Source organism: Octopus bimaculoides, chromosome 11 (assembly GCF_046866305.1).
Source record: "Octopus bimaculoides isolate indiv1 chromosome 11, ASM4686630v1, whole genome shotgun sequence".
Taxonomy (NCBI): Eukaryota; Metazoa; Mollusca; class Cephalopoda; order Octopoda; family Octopodidae; genus Octopus; species Octopus bimaculoides.
In genome coordinates, this window is record NC_142938.1 from 23227104 (window position 1) to 23251618 (window position 24515).

The window sequence follows — 24515 nt, forward strand, 5'->3', positions numbered from 1 at the left end:
TAGTGAAACGCAAAGTTAACCTCAGTGTGATTTGAAAGCAATAAGTCAACTTTAAATTTACAGAGAATTGATAAAGTAAAAGCATGTAAATGCTGCTATACCATAAGCCCCCTTGGAAATATATGTCTTCATGGTAACATCTTTGTATGTCTGCAGATTAAATCAGCAATAATTTTGAATCTACATTTATATCTATGCATGTAATTGTTGTGATGTATCTATGTGATTCTCTGCAGAGATGGATTTTGTTTGTGTTTACTAATGCAGATATAACTAAGGGCCTTTGCTCTTTAATTCTCTTGTATACATGCACAAAACTCATTCTGTTTAAGAAATGCTAAAACACACATTTAAATCTCATTTATTTATCACTGAAAAGAAATGAAATCTACCTTCTCCTTTCATCGGGCAATAGATTTAAGGAAACTATATTTAAGCTACTTAAAAAAAAATTAAATCTAAATTAATTAGAATAATGAGATATCTTCTATAAAATAATGAATGCTTACATCACCTACAAGGAAAAGATGTTATGATGAAATTTGCCAGAATATTGAAAGGCAGAATCAAAATAAATGCATGCATGAATATGCATATCAAGATCCAAAATGACTACATGCTTACATTGTAGAGGCATAAATATGTTATCGCAAAGGCAGATATTGTCAGAAGGCATATGGTATATGATAAAAAAAAAATATTGCAAAAAATAGAAAGCATTATAGTTAATTAGGACAATGCTGAAGATGATGATGAAGATGATGATGGAATTAGAATGGTAATGTAAAAAAAAAACAAAAAACAGTAATAATGATTATAAACCCAATAGAAAGAATTTTCTAGCCAAAGAAATGGAAAATGAAATGCTGCCATTGAGGAATATGCAGATGAAAGTCAGCAGTATGTATGATGAGAATTGCAGAGCATTTATGTTGCCATGCCAATGCAGTTTATTTTTTCAGGTCATTATATGTAGGCAGTGGTTAATGTTCCCCAAATAAAACATGGCACTGTAAATGGTAGGTTTCCTTGACAAGTCCACATTCAGTTCACAATCAATTTTAATATCAAAGCACCCTGATGTCTTTAGCTGCAGTCGAGATGCACATATGGTTGTGTTGAAGCTGGCATAAGTGTGCATGCTTACACAAGCAGATGTACACACAGACTCCTGTGTCGCACTAATGTGCCATCCAGCTGAGGAATGGAAAACAAACCAAGTACTGGTTGATCTCACAACTCATCCATGTTGGCAGTTGGGCAGATAATTGGACCTGTTGGAAATTTAGTCCATTAGCAGTTTGATCATATTTTTTCAAATTTTTTTTTATTATTTGGACAAAGTGAATATAGCCATTAATATACAGCAGAAGGTGACAGAGCAAATATGATTGGTGCAGTAACACATAACTGAAACTGATAAGGCTGAGGTTTAACACACATGCCTGGTGCAAACTGATGTAAAAGTGCTGTCATAATTAATGAACATTATAAAAATATTAATACCAATCAATAAATAAAAGAAATTATTACCTTTGCTTAGTCGACTTTGGTGTTATATGAGATTTTATTTGGGCACATTAAGACAGTCTAATATTCACTCACATACACACACATGTTCATTTACATATTCAATCACATTCATTCATTCACAAGCACACAAATACTTATTCGTTCATATAATTACACTTACTCATTCTCTCACATACAAACAAAAGCATTCATGTACTTCTACAATGATACATATGTAAATATCAGTGCATACAAATATAATGAAGATGTATGCACAATCACATATAGATCTCATTAATGCATACATATTTACTTGGACGTATGGACCTCTGAATTTCTGGATTGCACACACACAGAGTTTATGAGACATTATGTTTTCACACACACACACACACACAACACATATAAATGGACACATACATACATATATATGCACGCATGCACACGCACACATCCACACACAATCCCTTCCTCCTGATACTTATGTGGTAACATGGTATGGATGTAGTTAACCCCTGACACAACAGACACATACACACAAGCACATGAAGAGGTGGAAAGAATACAGAGCTCTAAAATAGAGAGGAAGCAATAGGAAAGTAACAAAAGTAAAAAAAAGCAGTAATATGCTGAGAGAAGTGATAAAGAAAGGAAGTATTATAAAGAGAGGTGGGCTAGATATATAAAAAGGTGCAAGAGGGAGTCACTGGGAGAAGAAATAAGGAGAGGGAAAAATAGCCAGCAGTCACCCAGTAAGTAAAACAGGCAATTAGACAGTGAAATAAGGGAGAGGATAGAAAAAAGAATGAGAAAGGAAGTGATAGCTAGGGTAAGAAATGTGAGATGGAAAAAAAGAGCTCTAAAATTGAGAGGGAGAATTAGAGAGGTAACATGATAAAGTAACAGAGGTAGAAAGTGAACAAATAAGGAAGAATGTGTAGGGCCTCTGTTGATCAAGGTTAACCATGTATTTGCACCTAAATGCATAGGCTTGAACAAGGTTTTGTTTTATGTAAGACTAGCAGCTACCCATGCATGTAAGTCTCCCCTTGTCATACTACCAGTCCAGGAGAAAAGCTATTCTGAAAGGATGATTCAAATTAGCACCAGCATTATTACAGGTGTTGTTGTCAGAGATCCAGCAACCACAAAACATTTGCCACCAATCCACTGCTCATAAGTGGTATTTTTTAATTGATTCTAAAAGGATCAACTTATAAAGTTGATCTTAGAGCATGGAATTGAAACAAATATCAATATGTGTGTGTGTGTGAGAGAGAGAGAGAGAGAGAGAGAGAGAGAGAGAGAGAGAGAGAGAGGGAGAGAGAGAGAGAGAGAGTGAGTAAGAGAGAGAGAGAGAGAAAGAGAGAGAGAGAGAGAGAGAGAGAGAGAGAGAGAGAGAGAGAGACTTGTTGGAAAATGAAAAGAAGGGAGATGGAGGCAGGTTTTTGATTAAAACATAAAAAGAGATGGGGGATCTATGTATAAAGAGTATGAAAAGAAATTCTGAAATTCTGTGAATGAGTCAATGAAAATAAAGAAAGAGAGTAAAGGAGTATGATGTCAGAGTAAATAAGCAAACAACTTTTCAAATGTACAGTAAGTAATGTAAGTCAAACAGACTCACTCACAGAGAAACTGCTCAACTCTGAACCAGAGAAATAAGTCAGAGATTATCTCAAGTCAACATTTGATTTGAATTGGAGAAGATAAGAAGTGCTGCAAAATAACAAGATGCACCAGAAGAAACAAACACAAGATTTGAGGCAAAAAGTTTTATAAAGAAGAAATGAAATCAAGTCTTGAAGCAGAAAGACTAAGAATCACACCATCACTTTTCACACACACACACACACACACACACACATATTACCTACAAACACATACAAAACTACATAGAAATGCATGCATATTTGCATCCATACATATATATAAAACTTCTCTTAACATAATCCTAAAACAGAATCATCATAACACAGAGAAGATACTGCACAATGGGACTGACAGTAGGCCTGATTGTCAGGTAAACTTTTAAACATTTCAGCTACATCTGCGTCACTGCAAACATAAACATACCAAGAGGAAGCATTTAGCTGCCCACATTTAGTAATACCATCAAATAACAACTTTTGTTCTCACTCTCTTTCCTTCACTTTCTGTATGTTTGCATATACCTACATATATATATATATATATATATATATATGGGAGAATATACGAAAAAACAACAACAGACGAGGACAGGTGGTGTAAATAACAAAGGATGTATTAGTATGACGCTCGGGAATACGGAAAGTATATATATATATATATATATATATATATATATATGTACATTTACACACACACACACACAATAGATATCTGATGAGATGGGTCCATCATATGAGCCCACAAAATTTTAAGTCATAAGGAACTGAGTTGAAAATGTTATTTAAAAAAATACGTAACTCCCATGAAATGTGTTGAGTGCCACTTTCTTTCATTTATGCAGGTTAATGAATTTGAATATTCAAATAGAACTGAATGCAACATATGTTGATGAAGAGAAGCATGCAGATAATTGACATATATACATGCATGATACAATGATGCTTATAAATGATGATGCTATGTGGAAATAGTGCAATAGCAGGCAAGAAATTGGGTCCATCTGAAGTGAAAGGGGTGTTGTCATCTATGATAGCTTTTGTAATTTGATGCTGTACTAAATATTATCAGAAAATAAAGTTCAACAACATTTTGTAAAAGTAATGTTGTGTATTTAAATGATTGTATAAACTGACTTATAATAACAGAAACAGAAAATGTTAACTATATGGGAATCATATGAAGAAGATGTCTTATTATCATAAATGCAATGAATTACATTGCTCTTAACTTTTACAGTATGGCTATAAAGGTTTATGGAGAATAGCTATGAAATTTTATGTGGTATTTTTTTGCAAGTTAAAAACTCTAAATTAAAGACATTCAATTTTCACTCAGCCAGCCTATGTTAGTTTATATATATAAAGGTATTAGTCTTATATGGTTGGTAGAAGCAAAGAATACAGTTTCATTACTATGTTTCTTTCTTTATTGCTCACAAGGAGCTAAACATAGAGGGGACAAACAAGGACAGACAAAGGGATTAAATCGATTACATCGACCCCAGTGCGTAACTGGTACTTAATTTATCGACCCCGAAAGGATGAAAGGCAAAGTCAACCTCGGCGGAATTTGAACTCAGAACGTAACGGCAGACGAAATACCGCTAAGCATTTCGTCCGGCGTCCTAACATTTCTGCCAGCTTGCCACCTTTTTCATTACTATGTTAGTACATTTAACCACCCATCCACCTTTTCTGTTCCTCTAAACTTATTCTGTCTCCCTTATTCACTTTGTATCTTGACCTTACACATCTCTCTCCTTTTCCAGACAAAGGAGCCATGTATTCACCTCATCAGCAAGACACATGCTCCCATCCCTCAATATGATACCCCACTCAGTTGAGGGGTTTTGTCTTCAGAGTACTCACCAGTGCTGGTACCATGAAAAAAAGCACCCAGTACACTCTGTGGAGTGGTCGGTGTTAGGCAGGGCATCTGGCTGGAGAAACCACACCAAAAGCAGACACTGGAGCTTGGCACAGCCCTGTGGCTTGTCAGTTTCTGTCAAACCATCCAACCCATGCCAGCATGGAAAAAGAGGCATTAAATGATGATGATGATGATGAAGATGATGACATATGATATACATATAAAGTATATTTCAAGTTACTATTCCTTGGTTTATAATTGAGAGAATCTCATACTTAGAGTGGTAAGTTCCACTGAATTGTTTAACTTGAACTATACACACATACACTCCTGCACACACAGTGTATTGGTGAGTGGCAGAGAGATACAGATGGATATCAATGTAAAACAGTAGATGTTTCTTTGTTAAATGTCAAATGAGGGGTAAATTTTAAATGATTGTCGAAGTTTTTGATCTAATGTTTAAAATATCCTCCCTATTGCCATCAATACACATAGTTTGCTTGTGAAAACATTTTCTTCTGTTTGCTCTTTGGTAAATAAGGCATTTTGAAGGAATCAGATAATAGACAGAGGGATGAAATACATGCAGGATGTGGTAAATTAATTTGAATTAAATATTCTGAACAGAAAAGAATGAAAAAGGAAAAAAAAAAAAAAAAGAGAAACACATCACAAAGGATCTGTGTTTGTTTGTTTCTTTTTAAAAGTCCACGAAACAAATTTTGTTTGATAATATTAAGTCAATCTTTCAATTTTGATTTTTAAAAAATTGGAAATGTGTGTGACACAAAAACACATGTAGACACAATTTAGTAACATGTTAGTGAAAGCAATAATTACAAGGGATGGCAGCATACATTTTGGATAGGTTTTATCACACCGGCATATTTGAACAACAATAAAAATCATGCAAAAACAGGTAATTTTCAGAAGATATTTTAGTAATACAATAACAGGGGGAAAAAATTATAATAGTCATTTGAAATCAAATATTTTAATTTCATTCTTTTCTCTCTCTCTCAGTTTTTTCCTTTTTATATCTGAAGCCACATTACATATATCATAGGGGAAATTTCAACACATAATGAAAATATACATTTTTACAAGCAGTTCTTTTATAAAATCATATAGAAATTTTATAGATAATCTATCAGAAAGTCTTTAAGGAATTATTGCTTCCTAATCAGTTTCTCTACCTCTTATTTTTTTTTTAAAGTTTTCTTATAATTTTTCTAAAATGTTTATTTTTGGAATTAAGGCAAGATAATGTGCATATTTAAAAATTATATTAAATCAAAAGCCAAGGATACATTTGCAAACTGGTTAATTTAGAATTTTGTAATGTCAATTTTCTTTTATGTTTGAAATATTTATTCTGGATGTGATTCAGCAGACACATGGCTAAGTGATGGATGGTTAAGGTATTGAGGAATTATGGTTGTTGATGATGCAGGTCTTTGGATGTAGATCGGATAAATATGGGACTGAGAGTTGATGTAATACACTGGGATGTGAACTGTTGACTGAGTCAAATCTGAATTCGACACCTGAGCCCAAATTCTAATGTATATTGCCTTGCCCTTGAGAGATGCCTTGCATCAAACAACTGTTATGAATATTAAAGCACATACTACATAATTATAAAGCTCTTCTTATGTGATACTGAAGAGATATACTCAACCTCAATAGTTTAATATTACTTATATTGAGCTTCCTCCATCATCAGCCAGAAGGATAACAGGCAAAGTTGATATTTGATAAATACTAGACAAGGTGAAACACTCAATGAAGACCATTTCTCCTTTCCTAACACCCCACTGTTCCTTTCTCTCCTATAATATCCACATTAAACACTTCCCTCAATATTTTCCAAAACAGAGATTTTCTAGAACACTTTCTATTACTTATCTCCCATTCAACTCTAGCAACTAACCTATCACTGTTCAAAATAAGCATAAAATATATGAGCCAACAAGGGAGCTTCTAAATTGTGGGATGTTTGATTGCTATTTCTTGCTTGACTAACAAGAAATAGAAACCAAACACCCTACAAATCACATCCCATCATCTTAAAAAAAGATTACATTGGCTAACATAGTCCTGGGTTCCCTGCACATTGGAAATAGATGGAATGGCCACAACTGGAATGTCTTTGATCATAAGTCTGTTCAATCAGGATTGAGCTGAGACTAAGCAACAAAAATAACTTCAAATATACAACCTTTGATCAGTTATCTCTGTCTCCTCTAAGAAAGTGTAGAAAATGCTCTAGCACTGATGTTAGCACTTAGAATTTGACTAATCTGAAAAAGTTGCCACCATTCCCAGTTCATTACTGAGTTGATAGAATTGTAAAGAACAGCTAGCTATTTAAGTTTCTAGTACAGTCTTTCTGAACCTTATTTAGTCCCATGCCACACTTAGATTATATCTAAAAAAAAAAAATAATAAATGAAAGTACACCCCTGTCACCATCTGGAATATACAAAGTTAGTGTACAACATATATTCAAAAGAAGTTTTAATTAAAATGCTATTGCACATTTTGTTAATTTACTACTTCACATCCCATTCTGAAGTCCCCCCCCCCCCGCCTATCATCTTGAGAAACACTGTTTAAGCATTGGAAAACATATTTAGTAAATATCTAGCCGTATTTTTCAAGAAAAAGAACTTTGTCTGGAACAGTGGTTCTCAACCATTTTTTTTTTTTTTACTTATGGACCCCTTTCATTACTAATTTATTCTGATGAACCCCATAGACATTCAATGTTTAAAAATTAGTTTTATAGATACTTATTTCAAAATTCTTATTTTGTCTTTTCACACATTCACTTCTGTAGGTTTGCAATAGCAGTCACTGAGAGAACAAGGTTCAGTGGTCTGATACATGTTAAACTATGTAAAACCTAGCTGCCTCTAGCAATAGATACTTTGAAGTAAAATTTTTTTTCGTGGACCCTAAAAATACTACTGTGGGTCCCGAATTTACTATTTTGCTTGAGTGCCCTCACACCACCCTCACCTCCCATCACCACCAAAATTTTGATATGGACCCTGATTGAGAATCACTAGTCTAGAACATTTGAATTCATCTCTTTTCAAGAAATACTAATAGGATTTGTCTGCTCTTTACTGATTTTTTTTTTCTGAAAGAGACTAGCATTATTTAACTGACTTTTCCACGAGAGAGAGAGATAGATATATATATATATATAGAGAGAGAGAGAGGGGGAGAGTGAGAGAGAGGAGTGAACAAAGTAATAATTGTCTCCCTGTCTTCCTTGCTGAGAATCAGCCACCATCAGTATTGGTGTAATTTTCTATTAACACATAAAGTGCAATGGGCCATGATCGTGGCCATCAGGCACAGGTCCACAGGCCACCATCGTGACCCAGATAGATGCATTTAATTTATGGGCATTTGTCGGGGTCTAATGTCACTCAAACGCTCCGATATCCCCCAGAATGCAAGAGAACTAATAGTTCAACTAATGACTTTTCAGATGTGGGGCTCACTACCACCAAATAAGTTAGCAGCCACATTTACTACAAGTTCAAAGTTAGTCAAATTAGGGAACCCAGAAACAACAGCAGTGTGTTAAATGAAAACATGGAGAGTGAAAGAGAAGGGGGAGTGTGTGTGTGCATGAGAGAGAGAGAGAGAGAGAGAGAGAGAGAGAGAGAGGAGAGAGAGAGAGAAAGAGAAATATCATGATTATAAAATACTCTAAGAAGATTTAATTACAAAATGTTAAGTGAACTGTTACGAAGTCTCAATTTTAAATTCAAAAAAGATTTTGATAGCAGAGTGCTTGTTGCTTTTCATTGAATTTGCAGTTAAATTTAAGTATTTAAATATTTTTGTTTTTAAAACTGAATTGAAAAAAAACTCAAATAAATATTGTAACAAAGAAATGATTTATGAATATATCTACATGATGTTGCAAATAATGAATATAATAATCCTGCCTGCAAAAAGCACAAGACCAGAAGTATTATGGGAGGAATCTAGTCAACTACATTGGATGGCACTTATTTTATCAACTCTGAAAGGATGAAAAGCAAAGTTGACCTTGGCAGAATATGAACTCAGAATGCAAAGATGGATGAGATGCAGCTAAGCATTTTGTCCAGAAAGCCAATAATTCTACCAGCTTAACAGTAATAATTATCTTTTCTATTAAAGGCACACAGCCTGAAATTTTGGAGTGGGGGCTAGTTGATTATATGAACTCCAGTATGTATGTGGTACTTGTTTTATCAACTCCGAAAGGATGAAAGGCTAAGTCAATCTCAGCAGAATTTGAACTCAGAAGGTTAAGATGGACAAAATGCTGCTAAACATTTTGCCCGGTATGCTAACAATTCTGCCAACTTGCTGCCTTACCAATAATAATAATAATAATAATCCTTTCTACTATAGGTACAAGGCCTGGATTTTGTGGGGAGGGAGACAGTTGATCACATGGATCCCAGTACTCAACTGGTACTTCATTTATCAATCCCAAAATAATGAAGGGTCAAGTCGACCTTGGTGGAATTTGAACTCAGAATGTAGCAGCAGACGAAATATCGCTAAGCATTTTGCCTGGCATGCTAACGGCTCTGCCAGCTCGCTGCCTTAATAATAATGATAATAATAACAATTCTTTCTATTATAGACACAGGGCCTGAAATTTTGGGAGTGGGGGCTAGTTGATTACATTGACCTCAGTGCATGACTAGTACTTAATTTATTGATCCCAAAAGGATGAAAGGCAAAGTCAACCTTGGTAGAATTTGAATTCAGAATGTAAAGATGGACAAAATGCTGCTAAGGATTTTGTCTGGCATTCTAACAATTCTGTCAGTTCACTACCCTAATAATAATAATAATAATGATAATAATAATGGTTTCAGATTTTGGCACAAGACCAGCAAATTCAGCAGGAAAGATTAAATCAATTACATCAACCCAAATGCTCAACTGGTACTTATTTTATTGACCTCAGAGAGATGAAAGGCACCACTAACTGCAGTGGGATTTGAACGCACAGTGTAGAGCCAGAACAAATACTGAAAAACAATTTGTCCAATGCTCTAACAACTCTGCCAATCCACCAGTTTTAGATTTTGGCACAAGGCCAGCAATTTTGAGAAGAGGGAGTAAGTTGATACTTTCCAGCTCAGTACTTGACTGGTACTTTATTTTATCAATCCCTGAGAGTTAAAAGACAAAATTTACCATGGTGAGATTTGAACTAAAGATTAAAGGCATTTTATCTGTTCTAATGATTCTACCAAATAATAACACCTTTCGATCAGGTGAAAAACCAATTTTGTCATGGAACATGTTCATCAGACTCAAACCCAAGCTTGTAATTGGTATTTACTTTACAACTTTTGAAAACTTGAAAGAAAAACTGAACCTCGGTGGAGTTTCAATGCAAATTGTGGAATTATAGAACAAGCACTCTATTGTACAACCAATAACAGTAATAACTTGCAAAATAGAATGCTGCTCTTTGAAATATTAATGAATATTGCTATGAGAGGTTAAACATGATTCTTAAAAGCAGTTAAAACAGAATACATTATAGCTGTGTTTCTCACGAAGAGGTGGGGATCTCTAAATATTGATAAACTGAAAACCACAGTGAAGAAAAGATTATGTGGATGCAAACTGTATTTTACAGTTCTGTATTTAAGAGATGAGGAATTATGTACATTATTTACACTATTTACATTTGACGGATATTTGTCCCCATCTTGTTTGCTGTTAACACAACGTTTCGGCTGATATACCCTCCAGCCTTCATCAAGTACCTTGGGGAAATTTTGAATCTGGGTTCTAATTCCTAAGGTATTTTTCGATGTTATTATTATTATTATTATTATTATTATAATTATCATTATTATTATTATTATTATTATGATTATTATTATCATTATTATTACTATTATTATTATTCAGATCACTACCTGGAAACGAACTTGGAATATAGAGGTTAGCAGCCCGCGCTCTTAACCAGTATGCCCATGGGCATATGGCGTAGTGGTTAAGAGTGTGGGCTACTAACCCCAAGATTCCAAGTTCAATTCCAGGTAGTGACCTGAATAATAATAATAATAATAATAATAATAACAAGAATAATAATAATAACAACATCAAAAAATACCTTAGGAATGAGAACCCAGGTTCAAAATTTCCCCAAGGCACCTGATGAAGGCTGGAGGGTATATCAGCCAAAACATTGTTAACAACAAACAAGATGAGGACAAATATCCGTCAAATGTAAATAATGTAAATAAAACTGTATTTTGTTTTCTCAGTAATGAAAAGAAGGGATAGAGTGAAAATTTCCACTAATATTATAGCGATGTGTATGTGTGTGTGTGCATATGTGCATGTGTTTATTATATATTAGTTTGCATGGTGTATATTTTTCTTTATTTACCTTTCTTGACATATCGTATGCATACATATGTACATTATGATTATTTATACAACTTGTCATTGTTTTGTATGTATCTGTGTAAACCTATGTGTACATATTTGAATATGTGCGTTAGTCTCTCTCTCCCCCTTTCTCTCTCTCTCCTTTATATGTATATACACACACACACACATATATATATATTACATATAAGTTCATATACACATGTGTAAATACATATATCAACTTAGAGACATCTGGGTGAACATGCATGTGTTAATTGCCATGCAATATCCTCTGTAGTGAAATAATGCTGTTAACACAGTGTGTTCATACCTTGTCCAGGATGGTAATGTGATGACGATCCCATTGGTGAGGGATGTGTGAACTTTGACCGGTTTAGACTGTACAAGCTGCCTGGCGCACCTAGGCTTGGTGAGCCCATGCGGCTAGGCTGCAGTGGAGATGGAGTTGACATCAGTGAAGGCAATGGTGGGAGAGGGGGAAAAGATGGATGCTGCATACCAGAGCTGATACCTATAGTTACAATAGAATGGTTAGTATAAAGCATGAAATTTAGACATGGATTCATTACTAGGCATTGCAAAAGAAGAAGCATTTACTAAGAGAATTAGTAGATTAATTAGTGAAAATATAAGTAAAGAAAAGTGATGAAAGCCAATACAACACTAAAAGGAGAGGAAAATAAACATATTCAGTATTTCAGTTAATTATTTTTTGTATTACAAAAGCTGTATTATTTAGTATTTTATATTTCTTAGCACTGAGGTAGCTTTCATCACTTTTTTTACACAGAGTTCAATAACAAGGTTTTATGAAAACTATATGATATTACTTTCTTACAAATAGTTCAAACTATAGAAAAACTTTCATGCAAGCAGAAGGGAGAAGCTTACTGGTCTAAAATTTCAGGTAGAGCTAACTTTCTCTTTAAGCAAAAGGTTCTGGCTGAAACTTTAGATGCATTCCACTCCTTGAACTATTTAGAATATCATAAAGGTAAAGGGTGAAGACCCCCTACGGTCATGAATGACTATAGGATTGCACCTACAAAGTTATCTTCTGAGGCACAAGTTCAGGCAAGGTTGGTTATGGAAGACCAGCAGTCACCCATGCATACCAGCCTCCTCTCCCCATGCCACCAATGTTATCCAAGGGAAAGGCAAAATCCGATATAGCTTGACAGTAGTGATGTCACAACTCATTTCTACAGCTGAGTTAACTGGAGCAACATGAAATAAAGTGTCTTGCTCAAGAATACAACACATAACCTGGTCCAGGAATCGAACTCACTACCTCTCGATTGTGATCCCAATGCTCTAACCACAGCCATGTGCATGACTAAAAAGTTACATAGTTATCAGTTGCAAGTGTTTATGTGAATACAAAATGAGGAATAACTGTTTAATAATGAGCTTAGCAGTAAAATTAATGAAGCACTAAGTTATTAATAGATGGTTATAAGTTATTTGCATAAAACAGTAAATTAGTATGAGGTAGAGATTTAATATTAGTAAAAAGCAGTAAATTAACAGCCAATGAGCAAACATCTGTATGATCACAACATTTCTCCAAATATCCTCTACAATCCTAAAATCTGGAAGAACATAATGGATGAAGCAGTTTTGGTTATATTATGCCACAAAAAAAGACTGGAATCATTACGTTGGAACAGTGGGCAAACAATAAAATGTTGATAAAATGGCAAACAGCATATTAATGAAAAGCAGTAGCTTAGTAGCTTTATGCAACAATGAACTCATATACAACTGTAATTAGGTGTTTGAATGTATGTTTCTGCTCTACTTTCTGCAGTTTTGCAGCTGACCAATAATATTTTAATCTATCATTATAGCTGTATGCATATGTGCAATTTTCTTAAATATTGGTTTCATCCAGCTTTGTCCACCCACCTCAAAAGAATTATAAAATTAGGAAACAAATACTGATGTTTGTTTCTTCATATTTCATGCAATTTAATTGAAATTTTGGGAAAACTGAAGATTATGGTATCAAAGAGCAAAATGCTTTCCTCATTAAATACTTTCATTATTACCAAATACTTCACTCCTTTAAATATAGGTGTGCATGTACACATGCACGCACGCATGCACACACACACAATTATTATCACAGGTATTTGGTTATTACGTTATGAAGATTTGTAGGAATTTTATCAATCCTATTAACCCCCAATCACAAACAGCCAATGTATTAAGTTCTAATTTTGTGCCAATGATAAATGGAAGTAGATGAAGAGTACATCAGAACAGTCACCTAAAAGAATTTGAAAGGAGATGATGCAATGATACTTATGAAGATAATGCTGATCAATCATTTGTAAATATTCTTAATCTATATGTGAACAATATTTTCTTTCATTGCTTATTTATATTATTGATTTACTGTTTTTAAAAATATAATCTTTATTGATTTTTGTAATTTAAAACTACTTTGTTTTAATATCCATTGATTTACTCTTCTTTGTACTGATTATTTTACAACTAGAATATTACTAGTCATATGTTTACTACTATAACTTGTTTGAGAAAATTCTATGGCATTAGGAACTAATTTATGCAAAGTCATCTTCAATTTTATCACATTTTTCCTTGTTTTCCAATGTCCAACATAATACTTCAGACTGTTTATACTAAATATGTGCAATGAAATTCTGCAGATGTAGCACTGTACTTCTCAACAAGACCCAACTGAAAATGGTTGTGTCACCTAATTCAGTTGAAGGGTTTTCGTGAAGAGGCTGTAAAATAAAACCTTGCTTAAAAATTTAAACAAATGTTTAATTTTGCTTAAATGATTCAACAGCACAACAAAAATCTGAAAGCAAGAGGATTAATATGCATTTTCTTAGATGAAAATGTAATGTTTATAGGATGATTGATCAAAGATTTTGATCAGGGCTAATGTGGAAACTAAACAATAACAACAAACGATAAAAACGAAGTGAAAAAGTAAAAGTTTGATGTCACACCTTTAAATGAACCTGGGGATTTCTCTTTCTCTTTTTTGTTCATTTTTCGAGCTTGTTCTCTCGCTTCTTCTGCAAAAGACACAGGAATAAGGAATAAATAATCCACATAATCCAAATGAAGAGAGAAACATGAAAATGATTCCAGGAAAGCTCACCCAAATGTTTAAAAAGGCTTTCAAGATTACAAACTTTCACAACCCCTACAATCAAAGTAGTAATAATGATAAGTTTTGGGGCAATGTCAAAATACAGATCAAATACAATATATGATAATGAGTTAGAAGAAAATGAATAATCATTAATATCTGAACACTCACCAACTTTCTTGTTCTTAGGCATTTCCCATTTGGGGTCATCGTCCAAATCTTCATCATCTGATGAATGGCTGGAGGCCAGCTCCAGGCTAGCATGCTCATCAGAATCATCACTGTCTGAGTCAGAATCAGGTTTTAAATTGGTTGTCTTTTCACCTGTATCTGGATCTGAAGAAATTTCAACAAAGCAGGTTGATATTTCTTTTCTGTTAACAGTTTGAACTTAGTTTCTAATTAAAATTTAAACCAAATCAATTATAGTTTAATATTACTCTATCCAATGAGTTATCATTACAGAGCTAAGTTTGATATGTGGCTAACAATGACATATATTCCTGTAACTTAAGCTTTCAGTATTTCACTTCATTGTAGTGTTATATTTCTATGATCTTAGTCTCAGGTCAATTCTGATCAAAGACATTCCTGCAATGATCATTCCATGTAATTTGCCAAGACTACATTATTCTGTATGTCCATCTCTTTAAACCCTTTTGCTACCATATTTATGTTGAAATAAACTGCTATTGCTTCAATTAATTTTGAAAATAACAAAGAATTTATTAAAGCAATTTTGACATTATTATTAACTTTAAAATCAAAATTTTCTATCATAGAACCAAAGGGGTTTCAGGAAGGTTAGTTCGAAAATGGTTAAAATGGTAGGGTATGACACAAAGGAGATTTAAATGCTATTTCTAGCAAGCCAATGACTGCATGGAGAATCTCTCACTGGCTCAGGGGTCTCAGATTTATGAGAACAATATGAAGAAATTTGAAGTTGTGATGTGATTTACCTTCCCAAAACATGAAAGGAAAACAATTGATAGTTCAATGGTTGAAGAATTACAAAGCAATAGATATAGCCTGTGTGTGAAAGCTATGCTACATGGCAGTGAAATATGGGCTGTGAGCAATGGGGACATGCGTAGGCTTGAAAGAAAAGCTAGTATGCTTTGTTGGATGTGCAATGTCAGTGTGCCTGTATGACAGAGTGTAAGCATCTTGAGAGAAAAGCTGGGCATAAGAGGCATCAGATGTGGTGTGCAAGAGAGACAACTGTATTGGTATGGTCATGTGATATGTATGGACAAGGACAGCTGTGTAAAGAAGTGCTGATCTCTAATTGTGAAGGGAACCTGTGGAAGAGGTAGACCTAGGAAGAAATGTTGGGCCTCACAAAGGTGAAGACAAGTGACCGAAAGCTCTGGCAATATGCTGCGTGTGAAAAGACTCATCAGACCAGGTGAAATCATAGTTGTGACAGTACCGGTGTCATGTAAATGGCACCCATGCATCATCTTCATTGTTGTTGGCAGTGCCATGTAAATGGCTCCCGTGAATCATAGTCGTGGTCACTGCTGGTGCCATGTTAATGACACCTATGCATTGTAGTTGTGGTCGTTGATGGTACCATGTAAATAGCACCCGTGAATCATCATGGTCGATGCCGGTGTCATATAAATAGCACCCATGCATTGTAGTCATGGTCATCAACGGTGCCATGTAAATTGGCACCCAGGAATCATGGTCATTGGTGGTGCCATGTAAATGGCAACCGTGAGTTGTAGTCATTGCTGGTGCCATGCAAATAGCACCCATGAATCATAGTCATGATCACTGCTGATGCCATGTAAATTGCACCTGTGCATTGTAGTCGTGGTCATTGCTGGTGCCATGTAAATGGCACTCACCTGTGAATCATAGTCATGGTTGTTGCCAGTATTATACAAATGACACCCATGCTAGTGGCACATAAAAGCACCCATTACACTCCTAGAATGGTTGGCATTAGGAAGGACATCCAGCTGTAGAAACCATACCAAACAAGACTGAAACCTGGTGCAACTCTGCAGATCATCAGCTCCAGTCACACCATCTAACCCATGCCAGCATGGAGAGTGGACATTAGCTGATGATGATGATACTGAAACAATCAGTAAGTTTTTTTCTTGTTTTTTCACATGGAATTTATTTATTCCCCTGGTCATTCTTAGATATGATAAGTACAGGTAAGACTACCAACACTTTGTCTAATACCATTAAAACATATGAAGCTGTCACTATACAAATCAAAGTCCAAACTTCCTCACTACCACTACACACCAGCATTCAATATTTAATCAATCCGGATTTTGTAATTGTCTCCTTTGACAGGAACTGTCATTAACAATAATTATTTAACCTTTTTTAGTAACCCTTTTCTTATATTTTTGTAGTAAATCACTGCTTTGTTTCAATTAATTTTTTTCTTAAATGAAGAATTTAGCAAAATAGCTTTGCCCTTATTAAGCTGATGTGTGAAACATAAATTAACATGAAATTTTGATGGAAGATTTTAACCCTTTTGATAACAGCCCACCTGAGACCACCCCTGCTTCTATGATAGAAACTTCTTGTTTTAAATCATGTCACCTAAATTAAAGTCCTACATCAAAATTCCTTATTAATTTATGCTTCATGCACCAGCTTAATAATAACAATGTTATTTTCCAAATTAATTGAAACAGAGGCAGCATATTTCAACAGAACCATGGTAATGAAAGAGTATCACTTAAAACAGGAAAGGCATCACTTAAAACAGGTACAATCTTGGTATCAAAAAGATTAAAGATGTAATTAAATTTGATTGAACATCTTTTTTAGCTTTCCCTTCACTGAATATTTATTTAGGCTGCAAGAGCATATAAAAATCTTTTACTCATTTATAAACGTGAAGGCATGTGAACTTGTCAAAGCATTGCTGTTTTTGTCTCCTTTGAATACAATTACTACTAACAGTACTTCAATAATTCTATTGGTAATATAAAAAAGGATTTATTAACATGAGAATTAAAAAACTGTAAAGGCCAACCTCCTTCAGAGAGAACTTCTAGTCATTTAGAAAATACCATTATTTTTCATTCCTCATCAAAATCAAAATAGTATTTAATTAATTGACCTTACAGTCCAGGACTATTTTACAAAATACTTCAAGCAATTTGCATATTTGAAAAGCCAATATCAAATTGAAAATACATATTTCTAATTATGTTAATATTAATTAAATTCTACAATGCAGAAACCTAAAACATCATTAAAATTATTTTATACCTCATTAAATTTAATTATTTTCTGGAACATTTATATTAACAACAAAAAAAAAAAACAATGTCAAGCATGTACAGAGAACAGAGGTACAAATTCAAAATCAACATATAAAAAAAGAAAATAAACATACTACATATATATATATACATATATATATATATATATATATATATATATATATATATATATATATATATATATATATATATATATATATATATATATATATATATATACATATATATATATATATATATATATATATATATATATATATATATATATATATATATATATATATATATATATATATATATATTAGGTACACATACAAAACATAGCAGTATTGTTTTCTTTTATACTTTCAACATGAACACTATAACAGCAAATATTACTGACAATCACATTACTTACAACCACACACACACTTATGGAAATAAACAAAACAAGCAAATCTAAAAAGAAGAAAAGAAAACTATAAAAAAAAAAAACGATAAATAAATCAAGAAGATCCCATGAAATGCTATTGATGAATCTGTGTCATGAAAGATGCATAACCTTGACCATTGGGCATTAAGTTAGTTTATAGCTGCATGCAAATAGTTCTGGAGAAAATGGTTCTTTGAGTATAATTATACTAGTGCTGGCATGGGTAATTTTTAAACCAGAAGAGTGCTGTATTTGTTATGACTAACCAAAATCTAAACAGTTAGAAAATTAAGTAACTTAGAGAATGGTGGTTTGCTGAGGCACACTGGTGTGCAACGGTGTAGCTAGGTGAGTCATAAAAATAATAAAAAGAAATGGGAAAAATGAAAACTGAAATTCTACATTTCATTTACTGAGTAAAGAACTAATTCTTTAATGCTGTTTACATAATTTTTATCTAAAGGCTAAAATATACCTAATAACATTTTAAAATACACTATTTGACTTAATGCATAAGGTGAGCTAAAATGTTGAGTTAGTTATCATTAAGGTGGCATGGAAAAAGTGTAACAATGCATCATTTGCTTTCACATTATGTATTAACCCTTTAGCATTTAAACTGGCCATATCCAACCCAAGTATTCTACCTGTTTTATGTTCGAACTGGCAAGATCTGGTTTCTCCCACCTACCCTACAATATCATTTTTAAAATATACAATTATATCATTGGAATCTCAAAGCTACAAGATAATGCATGATTAATTAAAAAACAATATAAATAAAATAAGTATTACATTTGACAGAGTAATCAGAACGCTAAATGGTTAAAGAATATCATTGTATCACTTGATGCATAATATATTAACAAACCAAACTGTATCCATGTATCACATACTGGCATATACTATATACCACTACAACATATTCACACATCAAACACTGTCTCTTGCAATATCACATGTTGACATATTGAACACTGTATCACTGGCTACAACATGTTGACATATCAAACTGTATCACTTGCTATCCCATGGTGACATATCAAAGTATATATACATATATATATATATATATATATATATATATATATATATATATATATATATAATCACTTGTTATCACATGTTAGCATATCAAACCATATCACTCATTATACTGATATCACATGTTGACATATCAAACTGTATCACTTGCTATCACATGTTGACATATCAAACAAACTGGCTGAAGGATACCAAAACATGCAGGACAACAAAGAGACAACAGCATCATGCCAGGATGTTTGGCTGCAATTAGAGAGTCAATCAGGAAACCTCATATATAGGAGTCATCTGTACAAGGAGCTGATTAGGCTTGAAATGGATTTTCAATACATTTTTCAGGTAAACATTAGAAAGTGACACAGTGTTATTCATTTATCAACATGGCCTGAATAGTGAGGTGACAATTTATATCAATGAAGCATATGTGTTGCATTAAATTTTGTATAAGAGAGTGCATATAGGTCTGTGATTCCATGCATGTGTGTTCATATGCATGCTGATATGCTTGAAGAAGACTAGTTAATTTTGGAGACAGTTTTGTAATTAAATTTAGATTTTCACTCAAGATTAATAGTGTTTCTACTCTCTTAGATTAATGAAGTTTTATGTCTTAATAGTAGTGCATGATAATGTAATACTGTATCACTATACATACACACACATACATAAACACACACACATGCATACATACACACATACATACATCCATCCATCAATACATACATATGTAAGTATATACTCACATGCATAGTAGAAACATTGACAAGAAGAGTGGTCTCCTTTAGACCTGTGGTACATACAGATCACATAGAAGCTTCACCTTTGCTTTCAATGAATAGGAGATAGCCTCTAAATTGTAATACAAAATGAGCGTTGTTTGTGCCAGAATGGTATATATCACCCACAATAGCACAACATCAGCAGCTATCTGCAAGAAGGACTGTTCTGACGGTCATGAGATAAAAATATATCCAAAGGTTTAAAAATGAGGAATACTGGTGGAACAGTTATTATATATATATATATATATATATATATATATATATATATATATATATATATACAAAATATAGGGGTTTAGTTCACAGGTGATCTAAACAATTAGGTATGCTAGGTGAGTGCTGTAACGGATTGCTAGGGCTCCAAGGTTACAGCCGAGATGGTAGTTATGGAGTATTGCAGATTTCCGATGCAGTGGATATATAATTCTGTTGTGTTTGGGGAGGGTCATTTTCTTTTTGTGCCTTATAGTTTAACACACTCACCGGTAAAATTTCCACTTATTCCTTATTTTTATTTTCCTAAAATTTTCGTTGCGTCTTGCAACCTTTTCAATAGTCTTGACTCTACACATACACATGTATAAGTGTGTGTGTGTGCATGTATATATATGTGTATGTGTATATATATATATATATATATATATATATATATATATATATATATATATATATCCATTAAAGTTTTATAAATAATGATAATAATAATCCTTTCTACTATAGGCACAAGGCCTGAAATTTGGGGCAAGGGACTAGTCAATTATACCAATCCCAGTCTCAACTGGTACATAATTTATCGACCCCGAAAGAATGAAAGGCAAAGTTGACCTCAGCGGAATTTGAAATCAGAACGTCAAGGAGGAAGAAATGCTGCTAAGCATTTTGCCCATCATGGTAACGATTCTGGCAGCTTGCTGATGATGAAATTATAACAACATTAATACAAGTATAACTTGTATCATCCAACTATTGGGTGTTACTATACACTGCTGGTTACAATGCACTTCCTCACCCTTTTGAATTATGCCACCCTGCTGGCTGGGCAGGCAGGCCAAGATTCCCCTTGAATGGAATGCCAGTTCATTGCAGGCTTGCCTATTTGCAGCTGAGTGGACTGGGGAAATGTGAAATAAAGTGTTTTGCTCAAGAACACAATGCACTGCTGGTCTGGGAAACAAAACAATGACCTTGAGATTATGAGTGCAACACCCTAACCACTAGGCTACACCACACACAAAATTACTTTATACACACACACTCCTCATGAAATAATTTCATGGATTGGATCTCCTGGATTTCTGCTGCATAGGACTCTACATTATGCTCCTACTTATAGGAATATAATGTAGTATGGTAGCATGGTTCACTAGAGGAGCTTTCTGTGATTTCCACAAGGTTCTATGAATTTATATACACACACACACACACACACACACACGTTCTATATAATATAGGCACACACCAGAATGGTTAAGAAGTTTGCTTTGCAATCATGTAATTCCACTATGTAAAAGTGGGCAACTTGAGCCTGCCCAAATTTTGTAAGTGAAAATGGTTAGACAGAAACTGTGCAGAAGCCTATTTACTGGACTATACCTGTAATTAAAAGGGCCAGTCTTGTTACACACTATATAATACTGATTCCACCTGAAGATTACCTTGAAGAGATACATGTCTGTGGAATACTTGGCCACTTACATTTATAATTTGAAGAGACTGTCACTATTTTTTAATGGGCACTGAAGGATTTGAACTCAAAACAAACAGAACCAAAACAAAGACCACAAAGCATCTCCTCTGACACTAACAGTTCTATTAATAACCTAGCCCAGACTGGTAGTATTCATCCAGCCTTACAAAGATGAAGTGCAAAGCTGACTAGATGAGATTTGAACTAAGAACTGGAATAAATACTATGAATGTATATATGATACATTCATATATGTGTATGTGTGTGTGTGTGTGTGTCTGCATGAAATATATTACAGACTTACCTTTTTTAATGTATGCTATATATATAATTTTATTGCACTATTTTATATATCAATAATAATAACTAGTAAAAACTATATATTAATAACTAGAGCAGAGAGGAATATATATATATATCTCTCTCTTTTACTCTTTTACTTGTTTCAGTCATTTGACTGTGGCCATGCTGGAGCACTGCCTTTAGTCAAGCAAATCGACCCCAGGACTTATTCTTTGTAAGCCTAGTACTTATTCTATCGGTCTCTTTTGCCGAACCGCTAAGTTACGGTGACGTAAACACACCAGCATCGGTTGTCAAGCGATGTTGGGGGGACAAACACAGACACCCAGTTTATTGGGAGTTACATGTATGGATCAACACAGTTTGATTCAAATTCATTTTGAATTTGAAAATGGCTGAAGATTAGCATCACACTTGAAACTCAAGAGTACCAATGAATTTGAATCAAACTGTTTTGAACCACACACATATATATATACATGAAACTACAATAAAATAACTATGGTTGAAATATGAAATTGTTTCAATATCTTCCCATGTGTTTAAGCCAAGTGATATCATAAAATCTGAATAAGAAAATATAATAACTAAGTTTGAGAGCAAGAAATAGAAGAAATATATTAACCATAGTTAAAATATGAAAGTTTCACTGCCCATATCAACTGAGCAAATACTGGCATCATTTCAGCATAAAAATTAGTGGTTTCAACTATGTATATCAACCAACAAAATATCACCATATTTTCAAAGATCAAAATTACACCACGGCCATATTTCATAATGCTTGGTGTCATTTTACACTTACATACAAACTTTATGCTTTAGCTGTTCAAGTAACGAGCAGTGAATATGACAAACCCATAAACATAGTCTATTTTATTCATAAGATTGAATTTAATAATTTTCATCTTTTACAACAAACAGAGGAAGAGCAGAGAAGACTGTTTAATCTTGCCATAGAAACCTCTCTAGTGCTTGGAGTGAGATAAAATATATTTAGTCTATATTGTAAAGTGGTTTGTGATAGGAAGGACATCCAGTTATAAAAACCATACCAAAAATAACACGATATAGATTGCAACAGCGTAAACCAGGTTTTTTCTTCTCTATCTGTGTATGCCAGACAACAAATTACTGTAAAGAGTAGAGAGATGCTGTGAGGCCCATCCAACCCATGCCAACATGAAAAAAATATATGAAAAAATAATGTAAAATAACAATTTTGCTATTTTATCTATTTATAAATCATAAGAAATTCGGCTTAAGGAATTTGAGACCTGCACTTCATAAAGCAGTGCATGTGCATTTCTCTCTCCTGCCTTCCAAGAGAGTAGTTGATGGAAAGGGAGAGAGACTGAGGAACAGAAGGTGTAATTAACATCTAGCAGATAAAAAGAGAATGAAAGAGAAAGTAGTGAAAATCTGTGTATATATGGATGTCTTCTAGTTCATTGAAATGAGTTCACATCTCATGGCAAATTTTGTAAAGACTTCTTTTCTTTAGTAAGCTGCTTAAACATTACTTGACTAAAACTGTGAAAAGAGAATAATGATGATGACAGTGATGATGATGATAATGACAAGGAAAACAATGACATAATTGAGAATGTGATTTAAATGAAAATCGACAGAAATCACCAAAAACATTAATAATAATAAGGACTTGAGAGAAAATACCATATAAGGCAATGGGTTATTAAAATTGTAAAGAAAAGAGAAAAATATTTGAGCTTTCATTGAACTTGATTAATATAGTTGGTTAGCTACTTTAAGCCAATACTTATATAATTACTTATAAATTACTATAAATTATTAAAAAATTATAATGAATGGAAGAATATTCTGACATTTTGGGAAGTTATGAAATAAAATCTTTGTTCTTGTACTTACAGGTTTTAATCCTTGAGAAAATATTAAAAGATATATTTGTAAGAGCACTGAAATTCAATTTACTTGAAGTAAAGGCATACCTAGAGCCAGTTCTGGTGCTAGGTGCATTATGTCTACGGAAAAATAGGATGGCCTTGGCTAGAATGCCTTTAACCATAAGTCTGTAAAATCAGGGCTTAATGAGAACAGTAACTATGTTTATTTATTAATTTGCTATCAAAGATAATTCAATAGCTGAATCAAAATGAAGAGAAAATTATAACAGTACATATGTTCAGAAGAACAAGTAGATAACTAAGTAATTGAGCATAAAAAAAGGCTGGGCAGCTAAACAGACAGACTTTTAAAACAAAGGTCTCTAAAGGAAGGAGTCAGGTGGAGTGATGAGTGGATGAACCAGATTTGAACATGGTGACTCCCTGAGCCAGAGCTTTCCAAACTTTTTTACATTGACAATATATTTTTTTTTAAATAATCATTTTCAGGACACATTAATTGTCACCAGCCCTGT

At 33.5% G+C, this 24515-nt stretch overlaps 1 protein-coding gene across 6 annotated transcripts in view; it reads right to left on the reverse strand.

Annotated features, from left to right (window-relative positions):
• Window positions 1-24515, reverse strand: part of LOC106877480 (protocadherin-like wing polarity protein stan) — a 309480-nt gene that overhangs the window by 22848 nt on the left and 262117 nt on the right. For 4 of the 6 annotated variants that reach the window (XM_089359659.1, XM_014926392.3, XM_014926390.3 and 1 more), the window contains exons 32-34: window positions 14786-14950; window positions 14469-14537; window positions 11792-11992 (exon numbers count right to left, since the gene is read on the reverse strand). In XM_089359659.1, the coding sequence (XP_089215785.1) occupies window positions 11792-11992; window positions 14469-14537; window positions 14786-14950 (435 nt within the window). Of the gene's footprint in view, window positions 1275-11791; window positions 11993-14468; window positions 14538-14785; window positions 14951-24515 lie in introns of all 6 variants that reach the window. The other 2 variants (XM_014926394.3, XM_014926393.3) reach the window with 2 other exon arrangements.